The sequence below is a fragment of the Engystomops pustulosus genome, chromosome 2 (assembly GCF_040894005.1).
Source record: "Engystomops pustulosus chromosome 2, aEngPut4.maternal, whole genome shotgun sequence".
In the NCBI taxonomy this organism is placed as follows: domain Eukaryota; kingdom Metazoa; phylum Chordata; class Amphibia; order Anura; family Leptodactylidae; genus Engystomops; species Engystomops pustulosus.
In genome coordinates this window covers 171,643,119-171,666,273 of record NC_092412.1, presented here as the reverse complement: position 1 = coordinate 171,666,273, position 23,155 = coordinate 171,643,119, and the positions used below count along the sequence as shown (strand labels likewise).

The 23,155-nt window shown below is 40.5% G+C and overlaps 1 protein-coding gene across 1 annotated transcript in view; it reads right to left on the bottom strand.

Moving 5' to 3' along the window:
- The window catches only part of SARS1 (seryl-tRNA synthetase 1), a 104,661-nt gene that overhangs the window by 38,334 nt on the left and 43,172 nt on the right, over positions 1-23,155 (bottom strand). The window contains exons 6-7 of the mRNA XM_072137285.1: positions 16,765-16,920; positions 8,388-8,609 (exon numbers count right to left, since the gene is read on the bottom strand). Of these exons, the coding sequence (XP_071993386.1) occupies positions 8,388-8,609; positions 16,765-16,920 (378 nt within the window). The remainder of the gene's footprint in view (positions 1-8,387; positions 8,610-16,764; positions 16,921-23,155) is intronic.

Sequence of the window (23,155 nt, the reverse complement as noted above, 5' to 3'; positions counted from 1 at the left end):
AGTGCCACAGGGGTCAGTATTGGGGCCACTTCTTTTTAGTATTTTTATTAATGACCTTGTAGTGGGTTTACACAGTCAAGTTTCAATATTTGCAGATGATACTAAGCTGTGTAAAGTAATAAATACTGAGTTCGATAGTTTAGCATTACAGAGGGAATTGTGGAAGCTTGAGGAGTGGGCAGAGAAATGGTTGATGAGGTTTAATGTAGATAAATGTAAAGTTATGCACTTGGGCCATGGAAACAAAAAGTATAATTATGTTCTAAACGGTCAATTACTTGGTAAAACTGGTGCTGAATGGGGGTATTGGTGGATGGTAAACTTAATTTTAGTGACCAGAGCCAGGCAGCTGCTGCCAAAGCAAATAAAATTATGGGATGTATCAAGAGAGGAATAGATTCTCATGATAAAGACATAGTTTTGCCCTTATACAAATCACTGGTCAGACCACACATGGAATATTGTGTGCAGTTTTGGGCACCAGTGTATAAAAAGGATATAGTAGAGCTGGAACGGGTGCAGAGGAGAGCAACCAGGATTATTAGGGGAATGGGGGGACTAGAATACAATGACAGAGTACAAAAAATGGGATTATTCAGTTTAGAAAAAAGACGACTGAGGGGAGACCTCATTACAATGTACAAATACCTGAAAGGACAGTACAAGGATCTCTCCAAAGATCTTTTTATACCTAGACCTGTGACCAGGACATCCTCTACGCCTAGAGGAGAGGCGATTTTACCATCAACATAGACAAAGGTTCTTTACTGTAAGAGCAGTGAGACTATGGAACTCTCTGTCGCAGGAGGTTGTTATGGCGGACTCTATGTACATGTTCAAGAGAGGCCTGGATGCCTTTCTGGAGAGCAAAAATATCACGGGTTATGGGGATAAAACATTTATTTAATTCTTAAAGGTTGGACTTGATGGACTTGCGTCTTTTTCCAGCCTTATATACTATGATACTATGGTGGAAGCTGGAGTCCCCGGACACTTCCAGGGGGACACTTAATTGACAGGCATCTATTTTTGTCTGGCTTGATTTGTGATATTGGAGCAAAGGTACAGCTCTCGAGTAGAGAAGGCCTGTATCATTCCCTTCAGCCTTCTCGCTGATGTTATTGCTATAAGAAAGGTTGTTTTTAATGCAAGTCTTTAATGCTGGACTCCTCTAAAGGTTCAAAGGAAGGACAGGTGAGATAGTTAAGGACCAACGAAAGATCCCAGTTGGGGATGCCCTGTTAAAAATGTGGTCTTAGTCTAGAACTAGCTTCCACAAACCTTTGGATCCATCTATGATCTGCCAGAGAGAAAAGTAAAAAAAATAAAAATAAAAAAAAAAAAGTAGAAAAAAAAAATTGATTAAAAAAACCTAAAAATTCAAATCACCCCCCCTTTCCCTAGAACTGATATACATATACAGCAAAAATAGTTAGGTATAGCCGTGTCTGAAAATGTCCAATCTATCAAAACCTAACAGAACCCCCGTAACAGAAAATAGTCGAAATGGCACTTTTTTGCCATTTAAAAAAAATATAAAAAAAAATTAAAAAAGTGATCTAAAAAGGTCCTAAAAATGGTAGCATTAAAAACACCATCAAAAGTTGCAAAAAAATAACACCACCCACAGTTCCCAACCCAAAATTATAAATAAAGTTTAAAATGTATGAAAACCTAAAACCTATATAAATTTAGTATCCCTGTGAAATCCAAGCCCACAAATGCGGTTTTTGACAAATTTCACTGCATATGGCATTTTTTTCCCCGCTTCCCAGTACACGGCATGGAATATTAAATACCAACATTTTGAAGAGCAATTTGTTACACAGAAAACAAGCCTTCACACTGCTCTGTGCATGGAAAGATAAAAAAGTTATAGATTTTTCAAGGTAGGGAGTGAAAAATGAAAACGCAAAAAAGGGCTGTGGTGGGAAAGGGTTAAACCAGCAAACATTTATTTGCACACAAAATCATAGATCAGAACAATTCCAGTAATATATATGCAATACATACAGTATAAATATACATTCTGACAGAATCCTCAACATAGAAACCCCCCTTCCAGCCCGCCCCCTTGGTCTGAATCACTCTCCAAGTCAACATCATATTTTAATCTTCCATGTGACATAGCACTCACAACATTCTGTTTATTCTCCTAATAGCCCTGCAGGTTGCCAACGCTCCCAGCTCCGCAACAACTGCGGTGATGCAAGTCGCGGTCATTCAATCCATTTTCCTATACAGGCAGTCCCCGGGTTACATACAAGATGGGGTCTGTAGGTTTGTTCTTAAGTTGAATTTGTATGTAAGTCGGAACTGTATATTTTATCATTGTAATCCCAGCCAGAACTTTTTTGGTCTCTTTGACAATTGGATTTAAAAAATGTTGGATTATCATAAGAAGTCAAGTGTTCTTAAGTAGGGGACCGCCTGTATATATTCATTTCAAGCTTAATTGAAAAGCGCTTCACCTCTCTCAAAGCCGGTGGCTCCGCATCTAACTAATGTAAAGCAATTTTTTTCCTCACATGGTAAAGAATTTTAGCCACTGCTAATTGTTCCGGCCTGGTTATATCCAATTCCCCCACACGTCCCAACACACACTTTTGGGTCAACGGGTATCCTGATTGCAAACACCCTACATATCAGCATGTTAACTTTTTCCCACAGGGGCCCTAGTGCCTAGCACCTCCAGAACATATGTATATCATCAGCCCCCTTCTCACGACATCTCGGACCGCATGAATGCTTCTGTAATCCCCTCTTTTGCATGATGACTGGATTGTGGAACACTTTGTGTATGAGGAACAATAAAGAATTCTACAACCCTATCCAGAACCTGTGTATGAATCGTGTGCCTAAAAATTGGAAAAACAAAGCTCTTGTGGTCCCAAATTCTTCTGTTATTTGCTGGTACGACTTAAGCACTGTAACAGTATACGGCTGATGCAAGTATATATTCCCTACTTGCTCTCCAGCATATACACCTCTCCCAAACACAGGTTCTCCCATAGGGGGATGAACTTAGTACAAAGGGCCCACCTCCAGTAACCGCTTGTACATGCCCCAGATATTTTATAATAGATCGAAGGATTATGTGCCCTTCTTCCCAAAAATCCTGTTTCTAATGCTGCTACACCTGGGTTCCCTCAAAATGTTAGACTACTCACAGGCACCAGGAATCATCCTCTGTGAGACCCCATTCTCCAAAGTGTTGGCATTGCGCAGCCAAATAGTATACCCAGGTGCTAGCCCCAATTGTCTTTCGGCATTTGTAGCTTTTCTAGCCGAATCCGTGGAATTCCCGTCTTTCACACCATGTCTCTAAAGATACTGTGAAACCTGCATAACCAATTTTTCCTCTGTGTTCCTGTGAGTGAGCAATAGTAGTTAGTGGCATCACTGCAGACTTCACCCAATTAATACGCAGGCCTAAATAATCCCCAAACCTGGAAAAAATGCCTGCCAGCTCCGGCGGTGCATGTCTAACATCAGAACAAAGAATACATCAGCATATAAATCTATGTGTTCCCCCACCCCATTACATTGAGACTCCATATATCCTGACGCTGTTGCACCATGCAAAATAGGGGCTCTAATGCCAGTGCGAACAAGTGGTGAAAGGGGACACCCCTTCCTTGTGCTCCGCTATAGATTGAACTTTTCCAACCATTTCCCATTCACCCTACTCCTGGCTGACTGTGTTACATACAACAGCTGCACCCACCTAATAAAATTGGGACCAAATCCTAGCTTCCTCAGCATCAGCCCATAGATAACCTCATTGCACACAATCGAAAACTTTTGAAGCGTCTAAAAAAACAACCGCTGCTTTCTCTGGATCCGCTGTTGTAGCCTGCAGGTTAAGATAATGTCCTAAGATTAATAGCCATGGACTTAAGTGGGATAAACCATTGTTGATCACTGTCTACTACGGATCCCACCACCGAACTTAACCTGTTCGTAGTACTTTAGCTAGGATTTTAACATCTGAGGTGAGGAGTGATATAGGCCTGTAGGAATCCGGCAGCTAAGCATCCTTTCCCTCTATAAGTAACACTATAATTGCTGCTTCATAACATTAGGCCGGCAGACTCCCTCTATCAAAACTTTCTTTCAGAGTTTCCCACCGCTGCGGTAATAAAACGCCCCCATATTCCTTGAAAATCTCTGCCGGAAGCCCATCCATTCCCGGGGCCTCATCATTAGACATACCTGCAACAGCTCGCTCTAGATCTGCCAATGTGATTGCACCATCTAAAAGTGCACTCGCCTCCGGCCTCAAGCATGGCATACAGATTTTTTCCAGAAACTCTTCTAGCTGGTCAGTGGAATAATCAGCTGTTGTGGAATACAGGCTCATATAGAAAACTTCAAACACTTTTAGAACCCCCTCTGTTTCCCCCTTCCATCAAATTTCCATTCTCTTCCTTCAGGTCGTACATGTTCTCTGTCCTTGCCTGTGCCATTTTTGCCAACAATCTCCCAGTCTTCCCCCTTTTCGCATTAAAATAGTTCTCTTCCGTCGCCACAACTTTTGGAGTTATACCCCCTCCTAATCTGCCTAGATCTAGTCTTCACCCACATGGGCCACAGGACTGAACCCTAATTAAACTTAATATACTCCTTCAGGCAATGTTTCGTTAGCCCCCCATCATTTAACCAAAAAGCACTCAAGTGCCATAATTGCTGTCTTCGCCCCTCCCACTGACCACATCCCAAATTCAGGTGAGTGGTCCGACAACATTCTTGGCTGTTTTTAAATTTCTAGCCCCTTATACCCCAGTATCATACCATGTGTGGCTGACCTACATGAGTATCGTCATACTCCTGGGACTCTTTCCCTCCATAACTCATGCAGATCAATTTCTGCACACCGTCTCCCCAGGGATGTCATGTTGGGCAACTTTAATAAGGTTTTGGACAATAGTCTGGATAGGTTTAAAGGAGATAAACGTCAACAGGGTAGCATAAGTAGTGGGACATCAGATAGTATCGACAGGCTATCCAGCAGGTTGCAAAGTGGTACATTAGACAAAGGCGGACGTATGTACATCACTACCAGTGCACAGTTCAACCTATATATACTACAATGTACTCCCACAAAGCGACCTTCAGGATCAGAAAACGAGGGATGGCAGGTAAACGGCAGTGCTCTATTAATTATAAGACTTACTGCTCTGGAGTAAGAGGTGTGGAATGCATGATAATTGTACACTCACCGGCCACTTTATTAGGTACACCTGTCCAACTGCTCGTTAACACTTAATTTCTAATCAGCCAATCACATGGCGGCAACTCAGTGCATTTAGGCATGTAGACATGGTCAAGACCATCTCCTGCAGTTCAAACCGAGCATCAGTATGGGGAAGAAAGGTGATTTGAGTGCCTTTGAACGTGGCATGGTTGTTGGTACCAGAAGGGCTGGTCTGAGTATTTCAGAAACTGCTGATCTACCGGAATTTTCACGCACAACCACCTCTAGGGTTTACAGAGAATGGACCGAAAAAGAAAAAACATCCAGTGAGCGTCAGTTCTGTGGGCGGAAATGCCTTGTTGATGCCAGAGGTCAAAGGAGAATGGGCAGACTGGTTCGAGCTGATAGAAAGGCAACAGTGACTCAAATCGCCACCCGTTACAACCAAGGTAGGCAGAAGAGCATCTCTGAACGCACAGTACGTCGAACTTTGAGGCAGATGGGCTACAGCAGCAGAAGACCACACCAGGTGCCACTCCTTTCAGCTAAGAACAGGAAACTGAGGCTACAATTTGCACAAGCTCATCGAAATTGGACAGTAGAAGATTGGAAAAACGTTCCAAAGTGTCTGGTCTGATGAGTCTCAATTTCTGCTGCGACATTTGGATGGTAGGGTCAGAATTTGGCGTCAACAACATGAAAGCATGGATCCATCCTGCCTTGTATCAACGGTTCAGGCTGGTGGTGGTGGTGTCATGGTGTGGGGAATATTTTCTTGGAACTCTTTGGGCCCCTTGGTACCAATTGAGCATCGTTGCAACGCCACAGCCTACCTGAGTATTTGTTGCTGACCATGTCCATCCCTTTATGACCACAATGTACCCAACATCTGATGGCTACTTTCAGCAGGATAATGTGCCATGTCATAAAGCTGGAATCATCTCAAACTGGTTTCTTGAACATGACAATGAGTTCACTGTACTCAAATGGCCTCCACAGTCACCAGATCTCAATCCAATAGAGCATCTTTGGGATGTGGTGGAACGGGAGATTCGCATCATGGATGTGCAGCTGACAAATCTGCAGCAACTGTGTGATGCCATCATGTCAATATGGACCAAAATCTCTGAGGAATGCTTCCAGCACCTTGTTGAATCTATGCCACGAAGAATTGAGGCAGTTCTGAAGGCAAAAGGGGGTCCAACCCGTTACTAGCATGGTGTACCTAATAAAGTGGCCGGGGAGTGTATAATGGTATGGCTCTTAAGATAACACTGACATCCAAATTATCTTTTAAAATACGAAAAAAAGATAAAGGGGATGTCCATGATTCAAGTAAATTAATTTTAATCTTTATTAACTAATCCATATTTTTAAAAACATTTAAAAAGCACAAACTAGGGCATTAGACAAAGCAGTAGCCCCAGTACCCAATAGTATACTTATATGCAAACATAACTAGGTAAGCAATATATAAAACTTAATTCTGTAAATGAAATGCATATCAAGACCACTAGTCCAGTATCAACAAAGCTAGTGCATAGTCAAATATGAAGCCATAGTTACTTAAGTAGCCACAGTATAGGTTCTGGGTACAAGAAGCCCCATGCGTTTCGCCAGTTTACACAGATCTCTCAGGGGTTGTGTACCATTCACAATGTTAGAGGTATATATTGTGTGCTTACCCTCACTACTTACTATTAAGAACATGGATGTGTCCGCACGCTGTCCATGGAGGCGAGCCCAATGAAACCAATACATCGGGCACAAATACACGGCACGCAAACACAAATTTTGAAGAGGTCAATTAAAAAAACTAGTGTATGTAATTATATTTTTATTTTAGTTTTATTGGGATATAGATAGATAAAAATATATATATATATATCTAACTGTTCATGGCCGAGTTTTGCACTTAATTTAGTTTTGCGAGTAATTTAGGTTTTGTTTTCACAATAGGATACCATAAACTTTATACAATTTGCGGCTCCTATGCAATTCGGTTCCATAGGTTCCTTGAATCCCGCTTCACTGAGAATACTATCATGGCCCTATTAGGTTGCCATATGCAGAAAACATCATCCGATGTCTACATCTTTACCTTTGCATAGTTTGGACCTTCTTCTACAAATGTGATTTCTTCTTTGCCATCCCGGACCTCAAAAGGTTCCTCTCCGTTAGATGAAAACTACCTTATATATATTTTTATTTGTATTCCCGCAAAATTACTATATACATAACTCATTTTAAACTTTACTATTATTGCTACTTAGATTATACGTTTTTTTTTAGTGTGCATCTTGCCCTCAGAGTGCCACATTTATTCTTGTATGCATGATTTATTCTTAATTATAATAGTCATATCACTTTTTTACTTTTATATATACAGTGTCACTTGACATACATGCACTTTATAACCATATATATTATATAACCACTTTATATACACATATGGGTACTTTGCAATTTCTTCCAAGAATTAAAGTTTGAGATTTTTCCCTTTAACCGCATGCAAAGATGCTAATTTTGTGGCTAAATGAGCATTATATTGAATTTTTTTTTTAGAGATTTCTAAATTAACCTCCATTTTGTGTTAATCCTGGTGCAACACACAAAGAATCAACTTTTTAAATGCTGTTGTTGAGAACAGTATAAGGAGTGCTGTTGCTTAAATGGGTGCATTTTAAGATATTTGCTTTGAAATGATTAAAGTTAGTAACTAAAATTGCTTTTTGAAATTTCCTTTCAAATCTGGAAAATAGTTGTAAGAATTCTAAAAGCATGCTTAAAAAATGATGCCAACGTGAAGCCAATATATGATAAATTAAGTAAGATAATGTAAATTTGTAACACATTTAAGTGGCCACACTGTTTAATGAGCTTAAACATTTAGAAAATCATAAAAATGGTAAAATTCTACTTCAATAAATAAATGCTAAACATATCAACCAAAATATACACCACTAAAATGAAGTAAGAAGTGTCATGAAAAAAAACAAAATTTTTGAAACGTTTTAACTTATCCAAGTAATATTATTACCACATAAAGAGACACGTATAAGAAGTGAAAAATGAGGTCTGGTCTTTTAGGCTAAAACTAGCTGCAGAGGCAAGGGGTTAAGGAAGGTGAGAAGTGAAAAAGAGAAAAGCAAAAATGGAAAAGGTGTTGTGTCGTGAAAGAGTTGGGTACCTTCTCAAATTGATGTACTCTAAAGATTCCTCGCGTATCCCTTCCATGTGAGCCTACTTCCTGACGGAAGCAAGTTGACAGTCCTGCATACCGGATAGGCAAGTCTTCAGGCTTCAACCATTCATCACGATGTAATGCAGCAATTGGCTGCTCTGATGTAGCAATGAGATATTTCTCATCAATTGACCCATCATCCTGTTTTTCACTTCCTTTTCCAATCACCTAATGTGAAAACAAATTAATATGCTTTAATGCAACTGTCTAGAAAAAAAAAAAAAAAAGTACAGTATTTTTCAGACTAGAAGAAAAAAAGTGCCTGTGTCGTATAGTCTGAAGATCAGGCAAATCCAGCATTGCAAAATCCTCCTTGACCTTTACAATTTACATTAGATATTCAAAACAAAATCAGCACAAACAAAAATTTGAGCAGCACAAACGGAGCACAATTGATTGGCATCAGTTTTGTTTGATTTGGGTAATGTGGGGGGGGGGTGGCTGACCTCTGGAAATGTATTAATATTTAAAAAATTAAAAAAGATAGCGGCACAAACAAAAATTTCTACTGCACAAACATTTGACACAAATTTTGTCAGATTTGAACAAGGGGTGGGGGGGGCAACTTCACTCAGGGGTGTGTGTCTGTATAGTAGTTCAGAGTGTGTTTGGGTTGTATGATGTATCAAAACTTCCACCATTAATCCAACACAGACAGGAGGTGCTTGGGACTGCTGGACCTTACCTGCCATCTGCCCTACTCACTCCCTCACCAACACACTGCACACACAGCGCAGAAAGCAGAGTACCTGTGCACAGAGACCTCTGCTACAAGTGGGGGAGGAGACTGTTCTCTGCAGGCTCTTTGCACCGAGGGATGAGAAATAGTTTCATTCAATTTTGGAATGAAAACAGGATGAATAAAATAGGAAAATAGGTCACATGAGTAGATAAATAGTGGCATAAAGTTAAAAGGGTTTTCCACTTTCAGAAATTAATTGATATGCTCTGTGTATTGAATAGATCTACAATTTTCCATATATTTTCTGTAACAATTCCTAATGTTTTTCTAGATCTCTGCTTGCTGTCTTGCTATAGAAAGCCTCATTTACTGAGGTGTGGTGAGAATCTCACCTTAGGCGGTAGCTGTCAAAGCCCCGATGGGGTGAATGAAATGGGGGTTATTCAAGTGGCAATGGGCCACCATGAAATTAATTGCGTCTGTTTCTTAAATAACACACATGCAATTAATATACAGAGCAAGCAGGCCTGTTTGTCTGCACTGCTCTGTTGCTCTGAAGGACCCAGGCAGCGTGTGATGACGCCACCCCACTTGCGTCCCTGAAGAGAGCAATCGACGGAGGAAGAGGAAAAGATGAGTATGGCAGCGGCTGCGTAGGAGCGTAACCGGAGGTACATAGCTGATTATATTTATTACTGGGGGAGGAAGTGTTTGCTAGGTACTAGTGGGGGGTAGCCAACCTCTGTATACTGTCTATGGGGGATCTGTATATAGTGGCTGGATTTTAATTAAACAGGGTGGCCTCATATGGAGTACTGTACATCATGTAATATGCATATGGAGGCTGTTATAAATAAATTAGGGATCCTGTATATAAATAAAATGGGTGTGCATATAAATTAGCTGGGTGCTGTATATAGTGGATACTTTATATTAAGGAAATAACCTTTTAAAGAGCATTAAGAAAAGCGAGTGTGCTAGCTTTGTGGAGAGTGTGCATTGATCCTACGTGTGTGCAGTGTCCAAAGTGGGACTTAGGATTAAGGGAAGGAGTACTTTTTTGGATCCAGCAAAAAATATATCAGTGCATTTACATTTTTTTTCTGATATTCATTTTTGTGGGTTTTATTGCAGCCAAGTAGATCTGAATGTATGTTACTTGCATAATTTGTATATTGTGTGGGGGGGTATAGTGTTGGTCCAGTCTGAGGCATTCACCTTGCTTAGCTAGACAGTATAGGCACAGGTGCTGCCTAATTAATAGTGAGGTGTGGCTATCTAATTAGCAGCCTTTATATACTTGTGGGGTCAGTTTGTTAGCTGGTTTGCAGCCAGATCTTGTTGCAGTGAACACAGCAGATTTTTGTGGCAAATAACTTTTTTAAGAGCATTCAGAAACGCGAGTGTGCATTGACCCTAAGTGTGTGCAGTGTCCAAAGTGGGATTTAGGATTAAGGGACTGTAGCAGGTAACTGCTGTATTTTGTGTCACTTTACTGTGAATCTTCTTTTCTTCCGTATTTCCCTTGTATTCCCCATTAGCACGATGGACACCATTTGCAATGCTACAGTGTACATCCTATGCTATATATGGTTTCCTTGAACAGCTGTTCGAAGGGGAATACAGCTGTGTGGGGTGTGTGAAAATTGCCAGATTCTGGATCTAAATGAGCAAGTTTCAAGGCTGCGGGCAATTGATAATATGGAGCGCAGTTTGCTGCTCCTGGAGCTCAAACTCTCTGGGGAAGATGGGTGTGAGGATGGAAGTACGGAGGTGCAGAGTGAGGGGGCAGCTACTAGGGTAACATGTAGAAGGCGGGGTAGAGGAAAGAGTTGCAAGGGAGTCTAGTCCTGATCTGGTGAACCCTAATAAGTTTGCGAGGCTGGCGGATGAGGGGCATATCAGCTCTGGGGTAGCAAGACTTTTTAGAAATGATAATATAAATAAAAAGGGGGAGGGGTTTGTTTATGTGTGAATTCTTGCCTCAAGCCTCTCCTGAGAGAGGACATTGGTGACGCAAATGTAGATTCCCTATGGGTGGAGATGATGGGAGGGAAAAAGAATAATAGAATATTACTAGGGGCTTGTTATAAGGCTCCAAATATAATGGAGGCAGCAGAGGAAATGCTGATAAGTCAAAGAATGCGGTTTCAAAGCATGGTGAAGAACTTATCATAGGTGACTTCAATTACCCAGATATTGACTGGGGGGCAGAAACATGTAGGTCCTTCAAAGGTAGCAGGTTCTTGTCAACAACAAAAGACAATTACCTGTCGCAAATAGTCCTGGAGCCAACAAGAGGGGGGGGCACTGCTGGAGCTTATCCTAACCAACAGACCTGATAGGGTATCAAAACTACAGGTTTGGGGGAACCTGGGGAATAGTGATCATAATATCATTGATTTTGTACTACGGTTTACTAAGAACGTTAGGGAAGGGGCAACCAACATTCAAAAAAAACTTCAGGAGGGCAAATTTTTAGCAACTAAGGGAAGACCTTAAAGGCATAGACTGGGATAATGTTCTCAAAGACAAAAGCAACCCCCAAAAATGGGAATTTTTCTCATATACTCTGAAAAAGTCCTGTGAGAAACACATACCTTATGGGAAAAAGCAATAAGCGAGAAAGATAAGGCGTTTAAGGTGCTAAAACGTGAAGGTAGCGATGAGGCATTACAGGATTATAGAGAGAAAAATAAATCCTGTAAAAAGCAGATAAAAGGCTGCAAAAATAGAGACAGAGAAAAATTGCCAGAGAGCAAAAATAATCCCAAATTATTTTTCAAGAATACAAATGATAAGAAACTAAAAACGGAGCGTGTGGGCACTCTCAGGAATAACATGGTGGTCATGGTGGAAGAAGATGACTAAAGGGCCAATCTACTGAATGTCGCCTTCTCGACTGTCTTTACCCAGGAAAATCCCCTGGTTGAAGACACAATGAGGAATAATGTAAATTCTTTTTGGACTGTTTAACCCAGGAAGAGGTACGGCGCCACCTCACAACCACTAAGATAGATAAATCACCGGGGACAGATGGCATACACCCCCGGTTTCTGCATGAACTGCATGAATGTTTGGTCATCCACTTGGCAAATGAGGTTTAATGTGGATAAATGTAAGGTTATGCACCTGGGGGCCAATAATCCAAAGGCAAAATATGTCCTTGGGGGAGTAAATCTGGGTGAGTCCCTTGTTGAGAAGGACCTGGGGGTACTAGTAGATCATAAATTGAATAACAGCATGCAATGTCAATCAGCTGCCTCTAAAGCCAGTAGGATCTTGTCATGTATCAAAAGTGGTATGGACTCTCGTGATAGGGATGTAATATTACCACTATACAAGGCACTGGTTCGGCCACACCTGGAATATGCTGTCCAGTTCTGGGCACCGGTCCATAAAAAGGATGCCCTGGAGCTGGAGAGGGTTCAACGTAGAGCCACAAAAATGATAAGGGGTATGGAGGGTCTCAGTTATGAGGAAAGATTAAAACAACTAGATTTATTTAGTCTGGAAAAGAGACGACTACGAGGGGACATGATTAATTTATTTAAATATATGAATGGTCCATACAAAAAATATGGTGGGAAGTTGTTTCAGATTAGATCAAATCAAAAGACGAGGGGGCACTGTCTCCGTTTGGAGAAATCAAGGTTTAATCACCGGAGGCGACAGGGCTTTTTTACTATGAGAACGGTCAATCTGTGGAATAGCCTGCCTCAGGCGCTGGTCACAGCAGGGACAGCGGATAGCTTCAAGAAGGGTCTAGATGCCTTTTTACACCTAAATAACATAGATGGTTATGTTATATAGAATTGTTTCCCCTAAATCCCTTCCTCATCCAATCCCTTCCCTTCCTTGGTTGAACTTGATGGACAAGTGTCTTTTTTCAACCGTAGAAACTATGAAAACTATGAAAACTATGAAACTATGTACCGCGATAGACAGACCGTTATTTTTAATATTTGAAGATTCCCTGAGGACTGGTTATGTTCCAATATACAAAAAAAGGACCAAAAAGCAATCCTGGAAACTATAGACCTGTGAGTCTAACTTCTGTGGTGTGGAAAATATTTGAGGGGTTTGTTAGAGATGCTATTCTGGAGCATCTCGCTGTACATAACCTTATAACCCAGTATCAGCATGGGTTTATGAGAGATCAGTCGTGTCAGATTAATCTGATTCTCATGATAAAGACATCATTTTGCCCTTCTATAAATCCCTGGTCAGACCACACATGGAATATTGTGTACAGTTTTGGGCACCAGTGTATAAAAAGGACATTGTAGCGCTGGAAAGGGTGCAGTGGAGAGCAACCAAGGGAGACCTCATTACAATGTACATAACCTGAATGGACAGTATAAGGATCTCTGCAAAGATCTTTTTATACCTAGGCCTGTGACCAGGACAAGGGGGCAACCTCAACACCTAGAAGAGAGGGGATTCTACAATCAACATAGACAAAGGTTCTTTACTGTAACAGCAGTGAGACTATGGAACTCTCTGGATGCCTTTCTGAAGAGAAAAAAATATCACAGGTTAAGGAGATAAAACATTTATTTAATTCTTAAAGGTTGGACTTGATGGAATTGCGTCCTTTTCCGGCCTTATATACTTGTAAGATACTAGATGTCACTAACGCCTCAGCAAAAAGGCTAGAATTGGCCCTGCATTTACGTACAATGGATAGAAATCTGTCCCTGGTCATGTGAAGAACAGGCAGTTGCAATAGTATCACATGCCTCAATTTATGGTCTATAACAACCTCAATCACAAAACCATGGACAGATTTCTATCCAGTGAAAGTAAACAAAGAAACTTCTATAGCAGTGCAGCAAGCAGAATTCTAGAAAACTGAGGATTGATACAGAAAGTATACAAACCATATCAATTATTTGCTGAAAGTGAACAACTGATTGAAGTAATGAGCATAAACCAAATCAAACGTCTATTGAACCCAATGAAAGTGATACATAATTATGAGTGAATAATTTGTATCAGTAGACATCACAGATGGTCATATTGTATCACTTTCTCACTCCACTATATCAATTGGAAAATGAGATTCAAGGCACATATATTCCACACATACAACCACACAAGTATTGACACTAACTATTCCTATCTACATGTATGTTTCTGGTCTAGGTCCTATGATTGGTAAATAAAATATTGCTGGGAACACTACAGCCCCCTCGACATGTTTCGCCACATACATGGCATCCTCAGGGGTGCCGGGGCTAAGTGTGGGGAGATCCCTTTTCATGCTTCTAAATAAAGCCTCCGTTTGGGACATCATAGATGACGTCCTAATTGTTCAACAGCCAATAGATAGCCCGCTTCAGTGGAATCAGGGGTCCGTGCAGAGTTTCACATTGGTCTGTTCGCTAGTCAAGCACCAGGGTCTGCGCATGCGACTAAACTTGTTATATTTTTATGTTATGTTATATTTTTCTATTTAACTATTATTCTATCAAGGACAGAGTCTCATCTAGCCCTAGATACATATCTTTTACACCAATATGATTTTTAGAGAGAGCTATTCCCATTTCTTCTTTATATTGGAACAAGGAATGTTAGTTATAGATGATCTGTTGTGTCAGATAATTTTAAGATAGAAATTAGTATGTGTATATATGACGACCTTAGTAGCCTATAATCTCTATACAAATTAGTATAGTTGTTTTATAAGTGAAGTGACCATAGGGTTTATATACTCAATATTGTGTCAAACTACATGTGACATCTAAATCACTGTACAAAAAAGCAACATATGTAAAGCCCTCATTGGGGCCCCTCACGCTAAGACTCTCTAGTTCGGGAGTCTTGGCCTGAGGGGCCTTTACATATGCTGCTTTTTTGTACAATGATTTCGATGTCACATGTAGTTTGACACAATATTGAGTATATAAACCCTATGGTCCTTTCACTTATAAAAGTAACAACTATACTAATTTCTATAGAGATTATAGGCTACTAAGGTTGTCATATATACACATACTAACATCCTTGTTCCAATATAAATAAGAAATGGGAATAACTCTCTCTAAAATCATATTGGTGTAAAAGATATGAGACTCTGTCCCTGATAGAATATAGCCCTAGATCCATAATAGTTAAATAGGATGCTTAACATTTCCAGCATGATGTAATCGTTGTGTCCTTTGCTTCAGTGGGTGTCTTTACTGTTAATAGGGTTCCAAAGAGCGGTCAGACGATCGACTGTAGGTATCTAGGAGATAAAACAGACTGCGCAGCCGCAGAAAGAACAACTCACATTGGAAAAAATACAAACTTCAAAACGCATGCACAAAGCTCCTAACGCAGGTGCAGTATATATCTCTTGGCAAACACATTGACAACTGAGAGCGTAGCTGCGATGGCAACGGCTCACACATAAAAATATAACAAGTTTAGTCACATGCGCGGACCCTGGGGATTGACTAGCGATCTGCCTAATGTGAAACTCTGCACGGACCCCTGATTCCACTGAAGTGGTCTATCTATTGGCTGTTGAACAATTGGGACGTCATCTATGATGTCCGAAACAGAGGCTATATTTAGAAGCATGGAACAGGATCTCACCACACTTAGCCCCGGCACCCCTGAGGACGCCACATGGCGAAACATGTCCGGGGGGCTGTAGTGTTCCCAGCAATCTTTTATTTAGTAATCATAGGACCTAGACCAGAAATATATATGTGGATAGGAATAGTTAGTGGCAATACTTGTGTGGTTGTATGTGTGGAATATATGAGCCTTATGCACACAAGTGTGACTGGAGTTGAATCTTATTTTCCAATGGATATAGGGGAGTGAGAAAGTGATACAATCTACGAGTTGCAGGTATGACCATCTACGATGTCTACTGATACATAATTGAGAGTGAATAATTTGTATCACTTTCATTGGGCTCAATAGAAGATCGGTGACTCGTGACTGACACGTAGTGTCTAAAAGGAATCTATTTAGCAGCCATCTATATTGAAGTGATATCTCTCTCTCAACATTGAGTCTGAAGACGAAAAGTTGATATTGTGAAAGACACCATACTTACCACTCAAACCACAAATACAAAAATAAAAATAATCACATTCCTACAACTACTTAGGTCCTGATGATTGTAGATTTTTAGAATACAAAAATCCCCATTTATCTATAGTGTCACCTAACATATGTAGTTTTTAAAGTGAATTAATAAAGACAAGTTTTATGTACACATAAGTGTTTTCTGTTTTGACCAATGGGTCTCAGTGAGGCCTTACTTAGGCCTTTTTTGTAAGAAATTAGCCAGACAGAAATGTGGACCCAGTCATAATATCCACACCTCTGCCTTTTTCTGGTATTAATGGGGATTTGACGCATTTTTATAAATTTTTTATGGAATAACTATTTTTTACATTACTTCCACCATGAGACATGTTCATGATAATACCCAGCAATACTAATGTATTGCAGGATATTAGCTTAGTCAGCCTATGCACATGGAATCCTGTGCTGCCTACTCACATCCCAGTAGAAACGGTGGTGGTTATTTAGTATTTTAATTAATTAAGATGTTAATTAGCGCAGAAGTGAGAAATATTTCATTTTAACCGTCAACTCAGCAGCTTAATTTTGGTCTCAAAAATAAAAACACACCTTATAGAGTTCTTCATCAAATTGGCTTAACTGAGCTACTTCCTGCATTACATCTTTTCTCATGAAGAATGGTGTGTAAATAGGAATATAACCTTTGCCAGCCAAAGTCTGAAGTGCATACTGGATAAGAGCTTGCTCCAAAAACACCAAAGGACCCTAGAGAAAGAAAACAAAAACACAGATTTACATTTTATGGCACCTTAAAAGGTGTTGAAAAACATGCTGAAACTATGCCAAACCAACCACTGTTTGTGCCAGCATTGCAGCTCAGGAGGTATACAAATCAATTGCAATACCTTGCACTAACCAGGGTCAGGGTTATTTTAAAGGTAGAGTTAGCAAATACATTTAAAAAGCTTTTCATGGCGGAATATATTGACGCATTTTGTAATATTACTGGGGATGCAAAACCCGACACCTCATGTGATAACAGCAGTGGTGTATGGTTATTAGCCATTGTCCAAACTAAGGATTTACAGGACCAAACCTAGAATCACTAAACTGAGCCTGTCTGTCGGATTGTGATTCTAGGTTCAGTCCAGTAAATACTGCAAGCCCACTGAGCGAGTTTGATGGCACTGAATTTAACAAGAATTTCCAGAGAAATTGTTATTTTGTAGCTCAATTTGTAGCCTATTGCATCAACACGACCAAGTGAAACACCAATTACAAATCTTTTAAGATTATTTAACAGCAACACAGAAATTACATCAAAATGTTTAGTGCATACATTCTTGATAATTGACACAGCAAACACTGGTGGGATAGATTTCAACTGAACTGCAATCATTGTGGCAACATGGGGGGGGATTTATTGTGCAGCGGAAGTGGAATGTGATGGAAGACCCATCCCCTTGCAAATACATCAGGATATTTAAACCTCCTAAAAATACTTGATTTACGCAAAAACCACTGAACATTTGGCAAGAAAGCGCCGCCCTTTAGTCCACCAGCAATGCTCTATTCACACCTTTTTTGCGGAGGTGGCATAAAGTGGAAAATAATTGCAAAGAGTCGCATTTTGCAAGTAATTGCTATTATTTCAAGGCCTGTGCCATAAAACCAGCTTGCAATTCCGGATAAATGTCCTGCCTTAATTTGGTGGAGGTGGTTAAAGGTCCTCATATTATACTTCATCTTTACTCCAGACTAACAGAGGGACCTTTTGCCAATTGTGACTGCTAGTGAAGCTCTCTGGATGCTGGTAATGAATTTTTTCTTTAGTCCCAGACTACAATGATCAACTGTCTATCACTCTCAAAGAGGTTACTGGGATTAAAAAAGATAAAAATGTCTGGCGTTACACTCAGGGTACACATGGCAATGTGCTTGGCCGGACCAGATCAACGGGGTTCCTCCCTCCATAGGCAGATGAACCGCTGCCCCGCAAATCTGCCAAAATATAGGACATGTCCAATATTTTGCTCTGCAGCCGCCCAACTCTATCGCTGTGTGCTGGCACATCGTATGCTTATGTCGCTGTGACTGGGAGCCATAGAATTCTATGGGGGTCATGATCTGGTTGCAAATTATGCCACCAAATCACTGCCCCATAATAGCCATGTGAATGAGCCATTACAAAGAGTACCTGTTCCAACTTAAAGGGAATCTGTCAACAAGAACATGGACAATTAACCTTACCCCTCTTTCCCACTGTACCTTTGTTGAAATGAAAAGCAAAGACATCCCAACCTAAATCTGTCGCCTCCAACCATTAAAATCTTTCCCCAAACTTTTTCTCCCTTTGTGTTAGCCCCACCCACCTCAGGGGTGCATGACATGGTGAGAAGATCTTTAGTTTCCAACACAGTGCTCAGTACACCATTTAAGTGAGAGGGACAGAGAGAGGACTACCTGTATGCTTAGGTCTAGATTTGAAGAGACACTAAGCGGTCATAAAAGGACATCTACTATGAAATTACAGTTTTATTGATCATTAAAGGGGTTTTTCCACAAAAGAACATTCTCACATTGCAATCCCCCACTGATGTTTACTGATGATTTGAACTGATGATTTGAACCCCTTACAATGTTACTCAGTTTTATTACTATTTAGCTCCCATCACTCCCTAGGTTGTTCAGTGCACAATCACCGGGTGTGGGCAGGGACTATCTAAGCAGACACATTATGCCCATCTAGTTCTGTGTAATGACAATGTGGTTAGATGATGTGGTATGTGGCATGACGTCCATTACACAGAGGCATGACAGACAGAAGCTGATAGACTTTTACACTGCCAGCACTGCTCACAGATATGTGACTGCCTCCCCTTCCGCCGGATCACTTATCTCCTTGTAGTTTGTAGCTTCTCTCTCCTCACAATGTGGTTGCTCCCAGGAAGTGAGGGAGTGTCTGTGTATCAATGTAAGCTCTGTGCTAGGATTGCCAGGGGGCATGGCTACAGGCTCAGAGCAGAAAGATACAGAAAATCAGCAGCACGGCTGTTACACACACACACACAAATCCAAGATGGTGTCCCCGATCCCAAGTCAGAAGTTACAGGGTCGTGTCTAGGGGCAACGGAAATTGTGTACACCAGGACTGATAGAAACAGGTTGGACTGAGTAGATACAAGCAACTTGTGTTCTTGGGAATACCACATTAATGATGCCAAGTAGCTTTTAGCAGCATGAATACAGTCATATGGTTTATATACAGAATTGCTATGCTATTTTAGTCATAAAGGTTTATATTTTTTTTTAAATGAAGAACAAGTGTTTAGAGTGACATTAACAGAGTCCCTCTCTTCCCCAAGGTCTCTGCTGGATACACTACCATCAAAGCAATTTTTTCCTCAGGAGTTTGCTGCCCAATGCACCCATGAGATTTGAGAGTTGAATGATAACGATGGGGGTACAAGTGCAAAAGAGAGTGAGTAATGCAAGACTAAAACTTTATTATCCCCTAGGTGCACCAGGACGTTATAGTAAGTCCCCGCGGCTAGATGCTAAGCACACGGGGACGTTCTATAATGCCCTGCTTCTGGCACCAGCTCATGAACGAAGGCGGCACCAGAACCAGTGGCTGTCAGCTGTCTGTCACAGCTGACAGCCTGCGCTAACACCCGCGATTGGAGCAGACTCAGATTGTGGGTGTTAACCCCTTACACTAGGGCTCAGGTCCCCCGTGCTGCTTACTGGGGGATCCGATCCACTTCTGGGCAGCCCCGAGTACTGCCGAGTGCCCCGGAGCTACCCAGTCTCCCTGGCAGTCAGACCCCTTCCGTGTCTGACTGTAAACTGTCTCCGCATGCTCTGTAAGCTCAGACAGTTTACACTGCTCTACAGTGAAAAAGTATTGTAGCATCGCTGGTTCAAGTTCAAGTATGCATAAGTAAAAACATGTAAAAACACTCTACACTACACATTAGAATAAATAAAAAATATATAAAAATATAAGCCCCTAAAATGTCATTTCCCCATCAAAACACTTAATAAAGTTTAACCCCTTAACGCTGAAGCCACTTTTCACCTTCCTGACACGGCCCAATTTTTCAAATCTGCCCTGTGTCACTATAAATGGTTATAACTTCGAATCGCTTTAACATATCTAAGTGATTTTAAAATTGTTTTCTCGTGACACTTTGTACTTCATGTTGGTTGAAAATGGTTTTTTAGGCATCCTCTTATTTTTGCAGGATGTTATGGGCCTTTGAATGTTAGGTGCGATTTTTCACATTTTCATAAAAAACGCAAAATCCTGCTATTGAGGGACCTGCTCAGGTTTCAAATCACTTTGAGAGGCCTAAATAAAAGTAAAACCCCATAAATGACCCCATTATAGAAACTACACCCCTCAACATACGTAAAACAACTTTTATGAAGTTTGTTAACCCTTTAATGGTTTTACAGGTTTAAAACAAAATCGGATACAATTTTGAAAGTAAACTTTTTTGGCTAAATGAATGTGTTTTTCAAAAAATTTACAAATTCTCAGTGGATAAAATACCAAAACGCTCCACAAAATTTGATACCCAATCCCTCCCGTGTAAAACAATACCCCATATGTGGTGGTAAACCGCCGTATGGGCACACGCCAGGGCATCGAAGGGAGCTGCGCCATTCAGAACAGATTATGCATTGTCACTTTTTATTGCCTATACAATCTTAATTTTTTTGGCAATTTGGACATATTAGGGGCTTATTTTTTGCCAATTCCAAAAATGAGAAGAAAGAATGTATCCAAGGAGGCTCATTCGATAATACAAAAATCAAGAATAAGTTTTATTAATGCACGACAGATAATAAACAACAAGTTAAAAACATTTAAAATACACAAGGTGTATAACAAACCAATGTACGGTGACCGAGTGTGGGTCACCGTGACTGCCCACTGTCAATCACTGAGTAGTGATATGTAACCTCCCTGCAATTCTCAGCCTAAGCATGCATAAAGTGCCCAAAGTGCCAAAGAAATTTATGAAATATCCAAAAGACAATCATGAATAATCACTATGTCCAGACCTGAGAAAACCACCAGTATAACAAAATACAACTGAGGTGCTAGCTGTAATGGTAACCGAGACAATACATGAGGAGAGAAAATGAAAGAGACTCGAGTTACCACAGTGGAAGGAGGTAAGTGGAGACAGGGGCAACGGGCTCCCCACGCGTTTCGTCGCCACCAAGGGCAACTTCCTCAGGGGTATACAGCCCTAGACTGGCGTGTCTCACCTTTTATGCAGTCCACCTGTGATTTGTGAAGCAATCGGCGTGTTGTTCGGTCCACGGCGCATGACCGGAAGTATGTCGGCGTAAACCGGAAGTAGTTACAAAGCATGGCGCATGCGCATCCCCGGCCGGGGTGAAAATATTTAAGTGTTGCCTAGGCAACAAACGGGTAAGTACAATGTGTAATATATATATCAGACGGTACATGCCACCCGGCGTGAAGAATGGTGACATGATGACGCTTACTGATTATAACTAAAACAAGTATCCACGACTGCAAACAAAAGGTTTTGACACTGATGATCTTTAAAACGTATCACAAATTGTGACCAATAATTAAATCGAAGTGATTATCTGTACTGGAGCACTTATCATAGTGAGATGTACATTATGGCAAGTGCCAAATAAATCAAGGATAGCGCTAAGTTTGCTAAAAGGTAAGTAAGAGTGATCTCATATAGTGAAACAAATGGATCCAGAACTGAGAATCTCCGTCAATACAGTAAGAAAGAAGGCTATAACATAGGCACAAGTTTAAAGAGTCCAAGGTCAATTTTACTAGGGTCATAGCAATTGCGGTCAAAAAAAGCCTACAGGAGGGCAAGGAATAGATTATAGCATAGGCACAGGTCTAAGGAGTCAGAAATTAATTTTTCTCGGGTCATAACAGTTACAATCACCAAACACTAATATCATACAAGGATGCAAAGCAGGTAAGTTTAGGAAAAACAACAAAAATACAAAGGACATTTAATTAGTTCGTTGATGATTATTGAGAACTGTCTCTTAGCCATTTATTCTAATATATAGTTATCTTCAAGGCTTCCAAAATTGCTGAAATTTTGGAAGCCTTGAAGATAACTATATATTAGAATAAATGGCTAAGAGACAGTTCTCAATAATCATCAACGAACTAATTAAATGTCCTTTGTATTTTTGTTGTTTTTCCTAAACTTACCTGCTTTGCATCCTTGTATGATATTAGTGTTTGGTGATTGTAACTGTTATGACCCGAGAAAAATTAATTTCTGACTCCTTAGACCTGTGCCTATGCTATAATCTATTCCTTGCCCTCCTGTAGGCTTTTTTTGACCGCAATTGCTATGACCCTAGTAAAATTGACCTTGGACTCTTTAAACTTGTGCCTATGTTATAGCCTTCTTTCTTACTGTATTGACGGAGATTCTCAGTTCTGGATCCATTTGTTTCACTATATGAGATCACTCTTACTTACCTTTTAGCAAACTTAGCGCTATCCTTGATTTATTTGGCACTTGCCATAATGTACATCTCACTATGATAAGTGCTCCAGTACAGATAATCACTTCGATTTAATTATTGGTCACAATTTGTGATACGTTTTAAAGATCATCAGTGTCAAAACCTTTTGTTTGCAGTCGTGGATACTTGTTTTAGTTATAATCAGTAAGCGTCATCATGTCACCATTCTTCACGCCGGGTGACATGTACCGTCTGATATATATATTACACATTGTACTTACCCGTTTGTTGCCTAGGCAACACTTAAATATTTTCACCCCGGCCGGGGATGCGCATGCGCCATGCTTTGTAACTACTTCCGGTTTACGCCGACATACTTCCGGTCATGCGCCGTGGACCGAACAACACGCCGATTGCTTCACAAATCACAGGTGGACTGCATAAAAGGTGAGACACGCCAGTCTAGGGCTGTATACCCCTGAGGAAGTTGCCCTTGGTG